The 19,277-nt window shown below is 41.8% G+C and overlaps 1 protein-coding gene across 1 annotated transcript in view; it reads right to left on the bottom strand.

Moving 5' to 3' along the window:
- The window catches only part of GLDC (glycine decarboxylase), a 97,881-nt gene that overhangs the window by 1,778 nt on the left and 76,826 nt on the right, over nucleotides 1–19,277 (bottom strand). Inside the window, exons 18-24 of the mRNA XM_045780702.2 lie at nucleotides 18,777–18,926; nucleotides 17,278–17,390; nucleotides 16,014–16,155; nucleotides 13,016–13,127; nucleotides 6,751–6,846; nucleotides 2,085–2,257; nucleotides 286–366 (exon numbers count right to left, since the gene is read on the bottom strand). Of these exons, the coding sequence (XP_045636658.1) occupies nucleotides 286–366; nucleotides 2,085–2,257; nucleotides 6,751–6,846; nucleotides 13,016–13,127; nucleotides 16,014–16,155; nucleotides 17,278–17,390; nucleotides 18,777–18,926 (867 nt within the window). The remainder of the gene's footprint in view (nucleotides 1–285; nucleotides 367–2,084; nucleotides 2,258–6,750; nucleotides 6,847–13,015; nucleotides 13,128–16,013; nucleotides 16,156–17,277; nucleotides 17,391–18,776; nucleotides 18,927–19,277) is intronic.

The raw sequence follows: 19,277 nt of genomic DNA, 5'->3' as shown, positions 1-19,277 counted from the left end.
CACATTGGGCTCTGTGCTCAGTATGAGTCTGCTTGTACCTCTTCCTCTGCTCCTCCCCATCCCCTGCTTGCTCTCTCTCTCTCTCACTGACTCAAATAAATAAATAAATAAATAAATAAATAAATAAATAAATAAATAAAATCTTTATATTAAAAAAAAATCATCCCACGTGTAGTTACTATAATGAGGCTGCAAGGATGGGCGCCCCTTCAGATAGGTGATGGCCCTTCATACGCACGTGAACACTATACCAGCTGGCCCATTCAGCTTCAGAGAAGAACTTACAAGTGGGAATGCTGCCACCTCTCTGGAATAAGGCCGATCCCAGTGGGAGGATGTGACGCAGGTCAGGGAATGTGGAGACATCTGAGACAGACAACACAGATGGGAAAGGGATCAGAGTAGAACACTGCCTTCTCCTCCTGTGCTTTGTTTCAGCCAGTGAGCTGATGGAAGCCCAGGGACACAGGGCTGTTTTGTTTAATTTCAATTTAAGGGGGAAGAATTGTGATAGGAAACTTTTTATTGTGAAATATTTGAAATATCAGAAAGTTATGGTAATATATTAGAACATCTACCACCCAACCAACATAAATCAACATTTTGTCATATTTGCTTAACCTTTTAAAATAAGCACTGCAGAGGGGCGCCTGGGTGGCTCCATTAGTTAAGTGTCTGACTCTTGGTTTTGGCTCAGGTCACAAGCTCGGGGTCCTGGGATTGAACCCTCTGTCAGGCTCCACGCCTAGCCGGGAGTCAGCTTGAGATTCTCTCTCTCCCTCTGCCCCTTCACACCCCCATTTGTGCTCGCTCTCTCTCTCTCAAAATAAATATGTCTTTAAAAAAATAATAAAACAGGGGTGCCTGGGTGGCTCAGTTGGTTAAGTGTCTGCCTTCAGCTCAGGTCATGATCCCAGGGTCCTGGGATTGAGCCCCACATTGGGCTCCCTGCTCCGCGGGGGGGTCTGCTTCTCCCTCTGCCTGCCCCTGCCCCTGCTTGTGCTCTCTCTCTCTGTGTCATAAAATAAAAATAAATAAATACAAACAAACATTGCAGATACAATTGAAGCTGCCTATATATATCCCTCCATCTCATCTCTTACGGTACTCCCCAGTGATAACCACTATCTTAAATTTGGTGTTCACCATGCTGATGGTTTTTATACTATTACTGCATATATGCTTAAACAGCATATAGCATAGTTGGGCACATTTTAAAATCTTATTATCATCCTGTGAGTATTATTCTCCACTTGTTTTTGTAACTCAGTATTATGTTCTTTAGATGTCTATTGCCATTTTTAAAAATGGCCTAAATCCTTAGAGAATCAGCAGTATCCACAGAAAAGAGAAATAATAATAAACAAGATGCCTTCTCCTGCCAGCCATTGACCCAGGTACCCGACCTTTATCTAGCTGGGCACTCTGGAACTTGCCTGGGCTTCCCCAAGCACCTCAGACTTGTTCTCTGGCTTGGGGCCACAACAGCACAACCACAGGCTTCATAGTATTTTCAATTCATGACCACCACCCCTCCCCGCCCCCAGCTTAATAATTCTGGACCTAAAGAGAGACAGTTCACAAGCTCACAATAAACATGTTTCGGATTTTCTCCAAAATAGGCCATAACATTATAAAAGGCTGAGTACCAATTAATTGTTCTAAGAGATAACGGCTCCAACAGAAGAACGTGTCTATCCAGAGTTTGTGAGGTAAATAATCTCACTAGGGTGCATCAAAGAGAGACATAGAATGATAAGACTCCCCAGGTGGACAGTTCTTCAGCTTCTGCTCCCGCCTTTGGCAGCCAGGTGGGTGCATGTGGGTATACCTCCCACAGTGACAAAACAATCACATAAACAAAATTATAACGTTTCTCAAAACACCCACATTATACTTGAGTAACTGCTACTATGTTGTTCAAGAAGATTTAAATTTGCAAGTAATGAATTTTTTCAGAAAAATGTCTTATTTTAGGCAAGAATAATCTCATCTTCTGATGGGAGTTCAAGGGTTGCTGGCACACTGTCCATACCCAGTCTTCTCTATGAGACATTTTGGATAAAGTACCAGTGCCTACGCACCTTTAGTGGATTGACATTGGGGTCAATGCGGCCCTCCTCAATGTCAGCGATTTCCTGACGAATGCTGATCATGGCATCACAGAATCTATCCAGCTCTGCCTTGTCTTCTGACTCAGTAGGCTCAACCATGAGAGTCCCTGCCACCGGCCAGGACATGGTAGGGGCATGAAAGCCTACAAAAGAGATAGGGGAACTTGTGTCACTAACTTTGACCTCCCCAATTTAGAAGACATTCTCCCCATCCTATAATTTATCCTGAGGAAATCACTGGGTAAATGTACTTACATATATAATTTGCATATATATATATGATTCATCTCAGCATGTTTATGCAAGAAGAAAGAAAAACTTAGAAAATAAATGAACATCCAACACTAGAGGATCAGTTAAGTTTTACAGGGTATCCATACAATAAATATGCAGCCATTCAATGTATGTAAATTTATATTTGCTAAATTGAATAAACATTAAAAATATTAAGTCAAAAAAGCAAGCTACATTATAATGAGATCCATTTTTATTAAAAAAGTGACAAAGTGTTCATGTATACATATCTTATGAAGGAAGACACCTTGAAGAATACCAAAATTTTAACAGGGGTTATCACCAAAATATGAGACTGAGATTTTTCTTTCACTTTGTATTTGTTTTAGAAGCTATAATACTTGTGTATTACTTGTAATTAAGAGAAATTAAAACATCATAGCCTATCACAAGTTAAATAACAAGATAGCAACCATAAGCCTGAAGTGAGTGTTACTGTCCCCATTTTACAGATGGGGAAACAAGCTTGACCAGGACATGGAAAGCCTTTTGTCTTTACACTGAATACAGGCTGAAGGTATTTCTGTTTCCAAAAGTTTTCATATGTAAAATGAATCAACAAGACACATGCTTGAGAGAGATTTCCTGGACAAAAGCCAAAAACAACTTTTTCCCATTTTTACCCTTTTTCTATAAAACTATTAAAAGATGACAAACAGCCTCAGAGTTGATATACCTGTCAGCTAAGTTTAAATGGTTCCCAAATTCTGATCTGCATAAATCACATGGGATGCTTTAGGGTCATGCCTATGTGCTTTAAGGGATTGTCTCCTCAACATGTTATAAACATTTTCGAACAGTAAGTTGAAAAGAATATAGAGTGAACACCCATATACTGTTCACCTTGATTCTACAGTGATGCTCTGTGTGCTTAATCACATATCTATTCATCCATCCATCTTATTTTTGATGCATTTCAAAGTATGCTCCAGTCATCAGTACACTTCTCCCTTAAATACTTCAGCATGCATATTATTAACTAGAATTCAATATCTGTTCACATGGATTTGTGATAAAATTTACATAGAGTAAAATGCACAAATCTTAAGTTTATCATTTAGCAAGTTGTGACAAATACATAAAACTATGTCACTCAAACTGGAAAAGGATTTAAAACAAAAACAAAAACAAAAACAAGCTAATCTCATTACCCATTAAGTCCAACCTCAATTCCATGTGTGAGCAAATTCAGCCCAACATATCCTGCTGTAGTGGTTCCCATATTTTAAAACCATCAGAGTTGTCTTAGGAACGCAGATTCTTGGATCTTCAGCCTCATTCAGGAAGTCGAAAGTAAGGTGCAGAAATCTGTAAGTCTTAAAAACTCTCCTGGTGACAAGAATCACTCACTGTGTTTGGAAACCTCTGACCTAAAGCAGTGTGCCCCACATTTGGCTGTTAAGACTCATCTGTGGGGGGCGCCTCGGTGGCTCAGCCATTAAGCATCTGCCTTTGGCTCAGGTCATGATCCCGGGGTTCTGGGATCAAGCCCCACATTGGGCTCCCTGTTTGGCAGGAAGCCTGCTTCTTCCTCTCCCACTCCCCCTGCTTGTGTTCCCTCTCTTGCTGTCTCTGTCAAATAAATAAATAAAATCTTAAAAAAAAAAAAAAAACACTCATCTGTGGGATGCTTGTTAAATATATAGGTTACTGGGCTTCTCCCCTGGAAACTCTGATTCAGTAGGTGTGATTAAGAATCTGTGTTGTCATTCTTAATTGCTATTTTGGGGAGTTTTGGGGGTTTTTCTGTTTTCTTTTTGTTTTGTTTTACTTAGCCATTCATTCATTCATTCTCTCACTTTTTTTTTAAGTTTACTTATTTAAGGAATCTCTACACCCAATGCGGAGCTCAAACTCATGACCCCGAGGTCAAGAGTGGCATGCTCTGCAGACAGCCAGCCAGGCACCCCATTCTCTCACTGATTAAACATGTAAGTTCTGAGGTGCTTACTAAGTGCGAGGCACCTGTACAATTCTAGACGTGGGGCAAGTGTGACAATCACTCTATCAAACATTAAAATAAGGTCAAGTTTGGAGATAGACCAAGACTTGGAAATACTGGGTCATAACTTCAATTACAACTTCCTCCTCACCCATTCTCTCCCTCCCTGAAAATGCTGCTGCTGCCAGACATGTGATGCAGACAACACATTTCGGAAGTGAAGGGAGAGCCTGCCTGAACCTGCCGTCACTCAGCCCTTAGCTGGGACGCCCGAGTCAGGTTACAAAAGCAACCAAGAGATTCTGAGGGGCTGTTAACTTCATTAATGAAAACTTTCTTTGGCTTTCCCATTTATTATCAGTATAACTCTGCATGATAAGATCATGCATTCAGGAGAGGAATGAGCCACACATGTGGGATTCCCATTATGATGCAGTAGTAAAACTATTAAATTATTGAAGCTTTCACTTTCCTTATTAAGAGAAGTTATTCAAATTATTATAATTCAGATAGAACTCCACACCCATTGAAAGGCAAAGTTCTCTACACCTTAGCCTTTCTGAGAGTTGAAGCGCCTTTGATATTATTGATAATGTCACTAAAACGTGTATTTCAATCAGGACTATGCTGAATTAACACCCACTAATTCACAAAGGGCCTATGTCTTTCAAAATTCTTCCAGGAAAATTGCACTGTCTCTATGAAATCATATTCCTATGGTAGAAGGAATTCTTCCTAAGGTGAAGGAAGCCTATTCCTTCATCTACAGAAGCAGCTGAAACAGCTATGTCACGACTGAAGTGGTTATAAAATTCAAATGCCATTGGTCTCGAACACTTCTATAGGTTACCTGTTCTACTTCCTTCACCATTACACCAACTTATCTCTTCATGGACTCCTTTGTTTACCAAGACTGGAACAGGAATAAGAATTTACCAGAAACATAGGCAAGACAACACACACATACACACACACACACACACACACCCCAAATAATCCAATTTAAAGTGGGCAGAACACATGAACAGACATTTCTCAAAGAAGACATCCAAATGGCCAATTGACACAAAAAAAGATGCTTAACATCACTCATCATCAGGGAGATGCAAATCAAAACTATAAGATATTACCTCATAACTGTCAGAATGGTTAAATTAAAAAACACAAGAAACAACAAGTGGTGGCAAGGACGTGGACAAAAAGAACCCTCTTGCACTGTTGGTGGGAAGGCAAACTGGTGCAGCCACTCCAGAAAACAGTATGGAGGTTCCACAAAAAGTTAAAAATGGAACTACCCTATGATCCAGCAATTGCACTATTAGGTATTTACCCAAAGGATACAAAACTACTGATTAGAAGGGATATGTGCACCCCAATATTTATAGCAGCATTATCAACAATAGCCAAATTATGGCAAGAGCCCAAATGTCCTCCAAGTGATGAATGGATAAAGATGTTGTATATGAAATATTATTCTGCCATAAAAAAAGAATAAAATCTTGCCATTTGCAACAACATGAATGGAGCTAGACAGTATAATGTTAAGTGAAATAAGTCAGTCAGAGAAAGACAAATATATGATTTCACCCATATGTGGAATTTAAGAAAGAAAACAAATGAATAAAGGGGGCGGGGGAGAGAGGGAGGCAAACCAAGAAACAGACTCTTAACTACAGAGAACAAACTGATGTGACCAGAGGGGAGGTAGATGGGGGATGCATGAAATAGGTGCTAGGAATCAAAGAGTAACTTATCATGATGAGCACTGAGTAATGTATGGAAGTGTTAAATCACTACATTGCACACCTGCAGCTAACAAACACTGTATGTTAACTGTAATGGAATTAAAATTAAAAACTTAGTTTAAAATACTTAAAAAAATAAAGAAATGTAGGAAACAGCAACCATTACCATTTTCTTTGGAGTTTTTTTTTTTTTTAAGATTTTATTTATTTATTTGACAGAGAGGGACACAGCCAGCGAGAGCGGGAACACAAGCAGGGGGAGTGGGAGAGGAAGAAGCAGGCTCCCAGCGGAGGAGCCTGATGCGGGGCTCGATCTCGGGACCCTGGGATCACACCCTCGGCCGAAGGCAGATGCTTAACGACTGAGCGTTTTTAATTCTGTTAACTACAAAGACTTCTTTTCTAGGATGCCAATGTATTCAAGATATATGATTTAATATCTTTTGAAGGGTATGACCAATGCAGTCATAGGCCAAGTGTTTTCTCTATCATTGCGAAGGTCACCTAGAACCCTGGAATCAGCGTTTCGTTTACTATGGTGCCTGCACATTTGGTCTGTGCCTTGAGGAGGTGGCCCACAGCCAGCATGGAAAGCTACATGAATGTCAAAAACCTGAGTTGCCCCAAAAGGAGTTGCTCCCATAAGGTCACTCACCGTAGTCCTGAAGCCTCTTGGCCACATCCACAGCCTCAATATTTGCAGACTTTTTGAAGGGTCTTGTATCCAAAATAAATTCATGAGCCACATAACCTGAGAAATTGTTTCAGCTCAAGATTAGCATCAGCTTGTTTTACCCAAGCAAATGAACAAATAAATCAGCTTTTTAACACATATCAACAAGTACCGAGAAGCCATGATCACTTGGTCAGTTTGTAGTTGGCAACAAAGACCTCGTCTACTTTATTAGTAATTATAATTATAAAATATAAAAATAATTGTAAAAATAAAAATGTTTTTAAAATGTCAGGCAATGTGTCCAATCCTTAGTGCACAACACACCCCGGAGCCAAGAGGCCGATGGGAGGTGGGACTTTGCTGCCAATGCACGGCTGCAGTGTTTGCCTGCGGAGTCCTAGGGATGAGATGTTTTCTACTCTGAGGTTATAAAATCTACTTCCAACAGTTAAACATGTCATCACAGGCCTGACCCTTTTATTACAAAACATTTCTAGAGCTGAAGATCCATTGATACTGTTTTCAGCAACTCTGCGCCCAGCATCAAATGACTTTCTTCTGCGTATATGTAAATACATAGTGAACCTTATCTGTAAGGCACATACATTATTGTATGTGATTCTTCAAAGGGGCTCTTGAAGTTTTGGTTTCAGGCTTCAAGCTGAGAATTAGAAATTGGGGCTGTCAAACACAAGTGGCAAGAAGCTGACGAAGCCAAGGCCCTGGGAGTCAGTTCATTTTGCTCTAGGCTGCCATTTCCCCAGCGTGAGCTATTTGATCACCCACCTACCAGCAGGAATAAACCAGCACCTAAGTCAGTATTTGCATCAACAGAACATCATTTCTGGGGGCTTCCAAATTCCATGGCCCACACAACTGATGAGTTTCCTTCTAAGAAAGGATGCTCATGAGATAACAATGTACTCCTTCTTCTTCACCTACTTTCCTGACTCTCAGCATGAATCTACTTACAGATACGTGGAGCAGACATAATTCTGCAAGCCTGAGAAGAATAGCTCCAGTCATTAGTAGCTCCTGAGATCGTCTGTAATCGCTCTGCTTCTTATGTAATGAATACATAAGAAAGGGCTGGTTTTGTTAGAAAATGAAAGTATGAGAACCTGAAGCTTTAAATATACTGTCACTGGATATTTTTAAAATATTCTTTCTAACGATGGGGATTAAATTTGTAAGAAGTGGGATTCAAAAGTAGAAAGTTGTATTCATAGCTAGGTAAAGTCAGGGGGAATTGTACCTAAAAGGAATGACCAGTTGGAGTTTTGGCCGGGGGCGGGGGGGGGGGGGGGGTTGAGATCATTTAAGTCTAGGAATCCCAAATACACCATTGTCCCTACCCCATTTTGGTAGCCCAGACTCCACTTTGACCTTGCTTCTCTGCGCCTCTGGCAGCCAGCTCAGCACTGTGAGGGTGTGACAAGAAAGAAGGCTAATGAAGCCTGCTGCTCTGAAGGACGCCCAGCGGGCAGGAGCGGCAGAGGGACACATGATGGAGGAAAGCAGTCACTCTTGCTTCCAAGGAGAAGTTCAGTCACGCGGAGCCCAGCACCCCTAACACAAAGCCTGCGTCTGCAGGGCCCCCACCACAGGCAGGCGGTTTGGGAAGAGCTCCATTTTCAAAATGAGGTTCAGATGTTATTTTCTAAATCCATAGCCTAATGTGTTCAAATGGAAATGGTGGAATTTCAGCATATCTCTCTCTTTCTGTACTTGAGCCCTGAAAGGGGTGAAATTGAAACTCGGTGGCTGTTAGAGGCCAGATCCCAGGATGTTCATCTTTGTTTATACTTTTTAAGGAGGAAAGATACATAAGCTTTCTATGGCATATGGTGAGTCAGGGCAATCTGAAGTAGAAATTAGATAAACTGGTCAGCACAAATTTTCATTTTCTCTGAGTAGATGTTCCTGCTGGGCCTAACCATGACTATAGCCGAGAGTCTGAAAATATACCAAGTCAAAGGAACAAGGAAGGGAGGGTGGCACGATGGAAAAGCAAAATAAAAGTGGCTTGGCTCTAAGCTTGGAACATCTTCCCATCCGCTCCGCATCCTCAGAGTGACTGCCTAGAGATAAATGGAACTCGCTGGCTAATTACTCTGTAAAACTTAGGTGGGCAATCAGGGCTTGGTCAAGCTCTTCAGTTGCAGGGACCATAACTAATAGAATCAAAACTGAATGCTTCCCTGGAAATGAGGTTGGGTAGGTGGGGCCTCTGGCCTCAGGAGGGTCACTTCCTGGCCTGGGATGCGAAGGTCCATCCCCTGAGGCCCATGTCTGCCCATAAAGGCCACTGGGAAGCCAACTCAGGAACAGGAATTTCCAGGCAGCATTAGGTTTGTCTAAGGTCAAAAAGGGATGGGCATTTAAGAAACTGAAACGTAAATAAAACATTGGGCTACTAATAAAGTGGCCTACTCCGCTGACAGAAACTTCATTTAGATCAAACAGTGAGCTTAGCCTCCCACAAGAGGAGACATCTCTGAATTTTATTCCTCTTTTTAAAAAGGTACCATCTTAAAAAAAAAATTTCTCAACTGGATGTCTTTCAATAAATAAGAATTTATCATTAAAACAAAACAAAACAAAAAGGTACCATTTTACCTGACATAATTCTTTTCTTTCCTCATCTTAAATAGTACTGCTCCCCATCCCAATTCTTGCCTGTCACTTCCTTGCTTCACAAAACCATAAGCCTTAGTGGTTTAGCTGGTATTTTCAAATCTCTCACAGAAACGGTTCACAAAGGGAAGCCTGGAGTTCATTAAAATTATTGCCTCACAGTCATCTGTAATTCCAGAGTCTTATATAGAACTAGTAAGTATGATTACGATGAATAACGGCCTTTTAATATTGCCGTTAGACATCTTGGAATACAATGTGTTTATTAAGAACATATCTATTTTGGGCCCTCAGGAGGTAGAGTGATAATTCTTTTTTAGGCCCTAGAATACTCAGCTTCAAATTATATAATGAGTGTGTTTACCAGACCAAACATGAGACAATTTTTTATTTCATGAACTTTAGGATTGGGCAATAAAGTCTGTAATCACCAATAGATCTCTGCGTGGGATGAGAAATGTGATTTATTATTTGATTCTGGGATAAAATGTCAAAACAAATGGAAATTGCATCTATCATTTTGTGCTGCAAATCCCCTAGGACTGAGACAGTCTCTGCTTAAAGCAGTCACTCAAATGCTAAGCACATGGTAGGCACCTGAGAAACGCTTGCTTGCTCACTCCCCTCTCTGCGGGACTGCCACCACACCCCATGCAGTCCAGATCACACGCACTCTTGCTTTAAAACACAAAACTTCAGGTTGCACAACTGTGTGAACACACTAAAAATCAGTGAATTGTACATTTCAAGTGGGTCATTTGTACGGTATGTGAATTCTGTCTCAAGGAAGTTTTCAAATAAAGTTAATCATAAGTAAATTTCAAATACCTTAAAAAAACAAACAGATAAAAAACCCTAAACCTTGTCAATTAAAGCAAAAAGATCATTTTTCAACCACCGGAATGGCAGATACTTTGTTTTTGGTTGGTGTTGTTTTTCAGCCTGGCACTTGGTGTTCACTAGGCCCTGGTGTGATGGTCACTTCATACAATATTAGCACGAAATAAATTGGTACAAAGTCTCTGCGGGGACAAGGCCATGCATACCAAGAGCTTAGATGCATTCATACTCTCTGAGATAATAATTTCTCTTCTACAGCTCTAACCTCAGGAAATAATCAGAAATGTTTTTTAAAAATCTAAATAAAAGATATTCATTGCAGCATTGTTACAAACGCAAAGCAAACAACTAGGGGGAAAATACTGTAGAAGTACCCGAATCCAATGTAGCTACTTTCAAAGAACATTTAATGACAGGGAGAAATGATCACAATATAAGATAAAGTTAAAAAATAGGACACTGTATTTGTAATATGATCGCAATGGTCTAAATGTAAGATAAGAAGCAATACAGCCAAATTATTAATAGTGGTTATGTCTGCTTGACGAGACCATGGATCATGTAGACCTCCTTCCTCATGGTTTTTATTTTCCAAACCTTCCATGTTGAGCACATACAAATTACTTACATAATCAGACAAAACAAATACTGAAGTTAATCCTGAAGGCCGATACATACGCAGGATGCATTTCACAGGGCAGGAGCTATATTTGAATGAATTAATTAGTAGCTCTTGTAGATTCTTTAATACCCACCTCAGAAGCATTTTATTGTGTTACTTAGAAACCTATTGCCCACAACCTTCTTTCCTAATCTCTGGGGAGCATTCCTAACCAGAGCTTCTAGTTATTTAGCTCTTTTTCTATTTTCAAACTCCAGACTAACCCTTTGGATACATATTTTTAAGGCAAGACCAGCCTTTAAATTAAAGATCACAGATGTAGACGTATACTGCACCCGAGCTGGAGAAACAAAGAGCCGAAGAGAGGCCTCATTCTTGTGGCCCATGCTGCTTATTGACTGCTGTCTCTCTACTCCAAGCTCCAAGTCCCCCTCTGTCCCTGCCGCCAATTCCGTGCCCATGGCCAACGTGCAGCACATCTGTCTGGCTCTCAGCGCCATCTCCTCCCACCACCTCCAGGATGACTTTGTTCCCCTCTATTATTCCCACTATTGTAGCTTCACTCTCCCCTCTTCAAATCCTTTTCTCTGGCAGTTTAAAATCATGTTCTTTTCTTATTCCAAAACAAACCTGGATCCTGTTGGAGCAGCTCCCACCTGTCCCCCTGCCTTCACTACCAAACTCCCCCAAACCGCGAATGCCTCTCCCTTCTTCTCCCCACCCTCGGTCCACTTCTCAGCTCATTTCCATTTGGCATCTTTTTTGCCCTGATTCTTTCAAAGGTCACCAAAGTGTTCCTAAATGTTAAAGGCAAGGTTCTTTTTCAGACTCATGTCATAGGACCAGTCTCTCTCCCTGTTGTGCAAGACTCTGTGCATTATGGTGGGCCAGGCGTGACTGACAGGTACAGGTGCTAGAGAATGGAAGCAGGCACAGTCTTTACCCTGCAGGAATTCAAGGTCTGCTGGACAGAGAAACCGAGTGGGAGAAATCCTCAGTAGTGGAGGGAGCAAATGAAGGAGTAGTTCTGTCTGCCAGAAAAAGGAGGCTTCAGGGAAGAGGTGAGGCCAGAATAGAGACAGACAGGACAAGCAGGGCCTTTTCTCGGGAGAGGCACTGTGACAAATGCGGCAGAGGTTCTAAAGCTGCCCCAACCATGGAGTCTTCCCTCACTAGGTACCCCTTTTCTGCTCATCCCTGTTCATGTAGCCATTTGCCTGAGGGGTTTTGCTCTATTTCTCAAAACTCTTTTCTTGGGTTTCACCTTTTCTAAGGGTCTGCCCCTAGATTCTGTGCCCATAGCCAAATTTCTGCAAATCTGTCTGGCTCCATCCCCTCCCATCACTTCCAGGATGACTTTGTTCTCCCTTCTATTATTTCCACTATTGGACCTCTATTTTCAGCATAAGAGGCTTGCATAGAATTTCTCTTCACACTCAATCAGTAACTAAGTCCTATTGATTCTACTTCTAATAGGATGCTCATCCCCTGCCATTTTCTTAATGACATTACCATTCTCTTAATCCTGTCATTCCCCTGCTCAAAAAAACCTTTCATGGCTCTTGAAACAATCCAGTCATCTGGCTCAAGGTTAAAGTTGAGAGCCGAGACAGTCAAGGCCCTAAGCTGCCTCTCCAACTTCATTCTTCATCTGTTCCCCTTTTTCCTATCCCATCCATCAACCCCCCCAAAGCTTTCCGCCACCTAGACAACTCTGGCTTGCTGCAGTATCTCTGTTTACTGGGGTCTGCTCCTCTCCCTTCCAGGCTCCTCTCAAAGGGTTCCTCCCAGAAGGCTCTCCCAATTACTCTGCCCTTCCTCTGCCCAGTCTGAATTACTCCACTCTTCTAGAGGCATTCCCATAGCACTTTGTGAGGTAATGATCTCGCGAGGTTTATGTATACATCTCTCAGCGGTGTGGCTTCTTGTTGACCTGGGGTGTATACACTAACCACATCACATAGCCTTCCGAATAGTGATACTCCTAAACTGTTCACTAAATGAAGTCAGTTCCAAAATATCTGTGCTCTTCTCTGGTATATGCTAAGAAACAGAAGTTTCCTACCCACTGCAGAAAACCACATCTACTAGGTCAAACTTGCTCAGGAAAAAACCAAGTGACGGTAAACTAAGGTTGATACTTGCCTCTTGCACCCCGGAAAAGGACTCTGTAGTGTTTTTCTAATCGCTTGGCCATGTAGTTGGCATTTAATATAGCAATTTCTGTGGCCTGTTTAAGGCCCTTGCCTCCCATCATCTGTAAGAGAGAGAAAAAGAGTCATCAACCACAGAACAGGTAAACCCAGTGGACACTAACCAAAGACACCCCCAAACAAATCCCGCCCACAAGGGAAGTCAGCCTACCATCACTGCATTACAAATGGGTATAAAATCCCAACAAGGAGGTCTGCCAGTCTTCTCTAAGCCTGAAATAAATTTCAGTTTTCTCCTTGGAACATAACTTTATATTTCTTATAAAAGTAACTAAGTGGTAAAAGAGTAACAACAAGGAACAAAGTAACAAAGCTTACAACAGGGCAAAATTGGCTGACTATTTTGTTATCTAAAGAGGAAAAAGAGTAAGATACTCTTAATCACAGGAAACAAACTGAAGGTTGCTGGGGGTGGAAGGATGCGGTAACTGGGTGATGGACATTGGGGAGGGTATGTGCTGTAATGAACACTGGGTATTCTCTAAGATAGATGAATCAAAGACCTGTACCCCTAAAACAAATAATACATCACATGTTAATCAACTGAATTTAAATCAAATAGAAGAAAAGAAAAAATAAAGAGGAAAAAGAATTTTAAATTACATGCATTTGGGAGAGGTTTTGTTGCTTACTGTGAATTTGAGATCTGAAATTTGGCCAGAAATCTCGTGCCATCTTGACCAAAATCCCCACTGAATCAATTTTGTATGGTTTGTCTTACAGTTGTCCATAGTCAGGATTATTTATATGTTTAACAACTACCAGGTTTGATCTTATCCTTTTCTGGTAGTTTCTAAATCAGTGTGAACATTATCACCAGCAAAGAGCTTAAAATCAAGACTGCTGACATTCTTCCCAGAATACCTCATGTATGATGGAGGCTTGGTATATATTAAATACATAACTAATATAGGACGAATGAGAAAGCATCAAATAAAACAGGGATACCAACGTCCAAAGCAAGGAGAGGACACATTTTGCCAAGCTGGACAAAGAAGGGTTCCCAAAGAAAGAGTTAGAATTTGAGTGGAAATCTAAAAATGGGTAGAATTTGGAGAGGCAAAAAGAAAGGGGAAGGAGCTCCAGGGGATAAGAATGGCAAAAACCAAGGTGTAGAAGTGAAGGCATAGGGTTGCAGTCTGGGGGTTACTGTAAAGGCTGGTGGGCTGCGATGACCTCTTATAAGCCTCAAACCTTTCCTATGAAGAGCTTGGATTTGGTTCAGTGGCTCTCAACTCATGCATCAGAGTCATTTGGAAAGTTTGATGGCCCATGCCCTACATCTCATATGCTGAATTTGATTCTCTCTGGGATGGGGCCTAGGCATGCACATTTTGGGAAGAATCCCCTAAGGATTCTGTGTACGCTAGTAAGACCAAGCAGTAAAGGCAAAGGGAAACCAGGAGATAATTTGGGCTCTTAGGGGGAACTCTGCAGTCCTATAGAGTGTCCAAGACGGACTGAAGCAGGGAAAGAAGGTAGTTCTCGTGCCCGGGTGGCAAGTAACAACAGCCTGAAATAAAGGGGGGTCCAGGTCAGAGAGGTAGCTTAAAATCTATTTTATTTCACTTTTAACTGAGGTTCTGTCTGGTATTCCTGGCATATGGCCAAACCAGCCTTGGGGCATTTATTTTCTGTATGTGGGAAATCATCTCTAACCCAAATATATCCATATGAAACAATCCAGGTTTACAGGATCTAGGGACCAAAAAGGAACCTGGGAATAAGATTCTGTTTGCAAAGAAGCAGACCTTTATTATGATTGTTTTTGTTGTTACTATTTGTAAAACAACTCAAATATCATTTTTAAAAGGAGGTTTTAGTCTCTGAGGTACAGAATTGTTGTTCCAGCTTCCCAGAAAGTTTTCATTAAGAATCATAAATGCCACACTGTTTAAGAATAACAGCCAGCCCCAGAGAGCCATCCAGCATGACTTGCATAGCTGAGTTTTGTAGTCTTGTTTCACCAGAAGCCACCCTTCCTTTAAGGAGGAAAGCCAGTTTGGGAAAGCTGCCCTAATTAGCTGCTGAACAAGTGTTCTGTCCAGTGCACAGTCTTGTCAGCCCAGGGGGTGGGCAGGCCCGTTTGAACAAGAGCCGTATAAAATAAACTCTAGCTCTAGAGTTTTTTGGAGAAACACAAAGAAAGGAAAGCTGTTCTCTAACAAAGTCTAATTACCCCAGAGAGTTACAGTTCCACAGGCTCTAAAGGGCAAAGAGCTTTGGGAAACTACCACATAAGCAAATTTCTGCTATTTTGTATCTTATCTTCCAGGTTCCTAAGAAATATAAAGCAATGTGAGATTTATTCCTAAAATTTATCCCAGGATTTCAACTAAGCGTAATAATTAGTACGTGCACTGTTTTTCACTTGCAAGGGGCTGTACAAATCCTACAGGAAACTAAAATCACATAGCCAGAACATCCATATGACTCATGGAACGTAACTCGGTCTGCAACAACGTATCTGGCATTTCAGTTTCTGTAATGTGAAACCCACTATGAGGACCCAAAGGAAAGAGCACCGTGAAGAAGAGACGAAATACATTTTATCTGATCTCTTTCAGAAGGTTTCTTCCACCCAAGTCAGCAATCTTCACTGAATCACATCTCAGATCATGGATTTTTTCTTTTTTCAAAATAAATATATTTTATTTATTTATTTATTTGAGAGGGAGAGAAAGGGGGGGTGGACGAAGAGAGAGAATCTGAAGCAGACTCTGAGCTGAGCGCAGAGCCCCACACGGGGCTCAGTCTCACAACTGCGAGATCATGACATGAGCCAAAACCAAGAATTGGATGCTTAACCAACTGAACCACCCAGGCACGCCTGGATTTCTTCATTTTTAAGTCGAGGAGAAAGTCTGCAGTCTTAGTTTCCCACACACCTATCACACCCTTTGCCCGCCTAACACAGTCACAGGCCTCACCTTAATATAGGCCCAGGAAATGGGCAAGATGGAACTGGAGCCCCACGGGGCTGCGCTGACAGTACCCACAGGCCGGTCATCCTCATTTGGCTTTACCGAGATGATGGGGTGATTGGGCAAGAAAGGGGCAAGATGCTTCTTCCTGTTATGTTTAAACACAACTTCAGAAGATATAAAAAAAGATCCAGACCAACCAAACAGGCAAGTGCTGAGCCCTCTCAGAAAGCTCTATTCCTAGTAGAGGAACTCAGAGTGGAAAGGACCTGACACCTGCTGAGAAACAGATGTTCAGGAAATACTCCTTCCTTCCTCTTCTTCACCAGCCATCAGTGTCCCCGTGGCTCACCTGAGAACTATGGCAGACGATTTGTCACAGACAGGCAGCCATGAAATAGCTTGCAATCCATGGACTTATCAGGATTTGGGGACCTCCCAGCCCCACGCCCCACATTCTTTCCCAAGGCATCTAAGGGATAGACGGTGCTGCTGAGAGGGAGCCCCATGGGCCTACGCATCGGAAGCCAGCACATGAACATCACTCCTCCATGTCCCCCATAGCTGAAGTATTGAGGTGCTCCCACTTGTTACAAATCATAATAATCAAAAAGAAAAACAGGAAAAAGCAAGAGGGTGAGGCTCCCAGCAACCTGAAGACTGGGCCCTTTGGTCCATTCTTGGAAAACGGAAGAAACATAATCACCATGCTATACATGTTACACATCTTATAGATTAAAGTTTGTACCCTTTACCAACCTCTCCCTACCCACCCACCCCCTGCTCCCCAGCCCTGGCAAGCACTTTTCTCCTATGAGTTCCTTTTGTTGTTGATAGATAATTCACTTTCAATGTAACCATCAGCTGCTTTCTTTTAAAAGAATGAAAAAAAAAAAAAAAAAGAAAGAAAACCTTCTTGGAAATCTAAATTAAAGTCTAAGAGGCACTTGCAGGTGCTAATATTCCAGTTCAGACCCATAATGCTCCAGTAAACTCTATTCATTGCTCTGCTAATAAACCCGCCCTATCTATGTATGACTGGGAGCTTAGTGTGGCCAACTGGGCACTGTGGTTAATAAAATCTACTTATGCTCATCTTTGGACGTTCCCTAAATCACCCTTCTCACTGCTTCTCTCCCAGCCCCTACAGGCACACTAGATATGAAGGTGTCCATGACCCTTGAAGACCTTGATGAGAACAGCGAATTTGGGGCCATTCTTTCATTCTTAGTCTCTAAAACCTTCCTGAAACAAGCAGCCCAGAACTCACACGCCGATGGGCCCCATGCCAGGGCCGCCTCCTCCGTGGGGAATGCAGAAGGTCTTGTGAAGATTTAGGTGTGAGACATCAGACCCAAAATCTCCAGGACGACAGATTCCCACCTATCACAAAGGGAAAGAGCCAAAATCAAAAGTCAAGAGCTTGAAAGGGTGCTCTGGAAAGGTGGCCATGCTATATACTGTGGCCTCTCCCTTCTGAGGAAAGGCAGGCAGAGCTGTTCACAAAAATGTTCTCAATACCGGCCAAGATCTGCCGTCAACACCTCGCATCCCATAGGCAGCCTGGCTTACGGTTTCTATGGAAACAGCAACTGACCATTTAGCCTAATTTAGATTTTAAAATACGCATTTAACTATACAGTCAATTCCTAATTTTCCACCACAAGAGGGAGGAGAGGAAGCACCCTGAGCAAAGGGAAGTACCTCCTTGCTGCAGAAACAGATTACTTTCACCCCCGCAATGTTACCTCCCCTGCATGGTTGGCTTTGAGTGTCATGTACTTTGGGTACACCAGTGGAAGGGGATGAAAGGCTGCCTGAGAAGATGCTGAGCCAAGGGAAAGGAAGGGAGGCTGAGAGTTTTCCTGAGACCACTCTAATACCAGCCACAACATTCAACAGGCCTTCCTGCCACTTTGGCATTAGGGCTAATTTTCAATGTGTCCAAAGATGAAGAGTACATTAATGCTATTGAAGCAATAGACAATCCCTGGACGACACTTAGAAGGGAACCAGACAGAAGTAAAGAAAGGTAGAAAGAACTTGAAATGATAGAATAAAATAAACCAAAACCAAAAACAAACAAACAAAAGACAAAACCAACCCACAACCACAACCACAACTATAAACAATGACCAAGAAGTTAAGAAAACTGGAAGATGATGATATCCTCTTCTCCAATGGGCCCTACAGCATTTGCTCCAGGGTGCACATTACACAGAACCCTCCCCCTCTCACCCTCCCTCTCTCACTCTATCACATACACACACACACACACACACACACACACACACACACACACACACCCCCCACATAAGTAATCAGGATTGGCCCTTCAGGACAGAACTATTCAGCCACTTTACATTGAAGAAGTTGAAGCAGATTAATGGCTTTTTCATTGTCATGGGATGTTGTGGGAGATCAACATTCGTAGTGGCCAGAACCTGGGTCGGAACTCCCTTGGGAAGGGAGTCAAGTGACCTTCTATTGGTAGCATCCCTAGAGAGATCACAACCTCTGACGAACTAAGGATATTCAGTTCATTCCCTGCATCCTGTCAATCTCTTTACCTCCTCCCCAACTTTCAATCATCTCCTTAAAATCTAATCTCAGTGAAATTGCAGTACTTTGCTTGAAATTGGCAATAAAGAAAGTCAGCCACAGTTCTGAATTCAGTATCATGTTTTAAGACAATTGTCAAGAAGTCAGAGGAAAAAATCTTTTTCTGACTTAACCATTTTCCCAGGGAGTCCCTCTTGTGTTGCCTACCTGTGCATTCATATTTGCCCCATCTAGATAGACCTGTCCTCCATGTTGGTGAATCAGGTCACACACATCGCCAATGTTCTCTTCAAACACTCCATTGGTGGATGGGTATGTAATCATGATTGCTGCCAGGTTCTCCTTGTGTTTATCCACCTGTGGGATAGAAAAGAGCAGAGGGAGACAAAGGAGGAAATGTTTATTGGCCAAACCCTTTCTTTTTACTTTACAGAATTAGGAAAGATGAAGTCTTTTTTCATTTCTAGAATTCCCTCAAAGTATGATGACAATAACCATTCACAGCCATTACTCTTTTCTTAAGTCATTCCAAAGAAATAACAAAATGCCTTTAGGGTAGGTCTCCATGATCAAGACCTAAAAGACTATTAGGAAGATCTTTGGGTATTTTAGGCTCAACTCCCCAAGGCTTTCCCTCAATAATTATTTCAGAACTTTTTGGTTCCAGACATGTCTGTTCTCACAGTTAATCTCTCTCTGCTCATCTTG

Source organism: Ursus americanus, chromosome 18 (assembly GCF_024610735.1).
Source record: "Ursus americanus isolate L20-20 chromosome 18, mUrsAme1.1.p, whole genome shotgun sequence".
Classification (NCBI taxonomy): domain Eukaryota; kingdom Metazoa; phylum Chordata; class Mammalia; order Carnivora; family Ursidae; genus Ursus; species Ursus americanus.
Note: the sequence above shows the minus strand (reverse complement) of the source record. Positions and strands in the feature narration are given on the sequence as shown.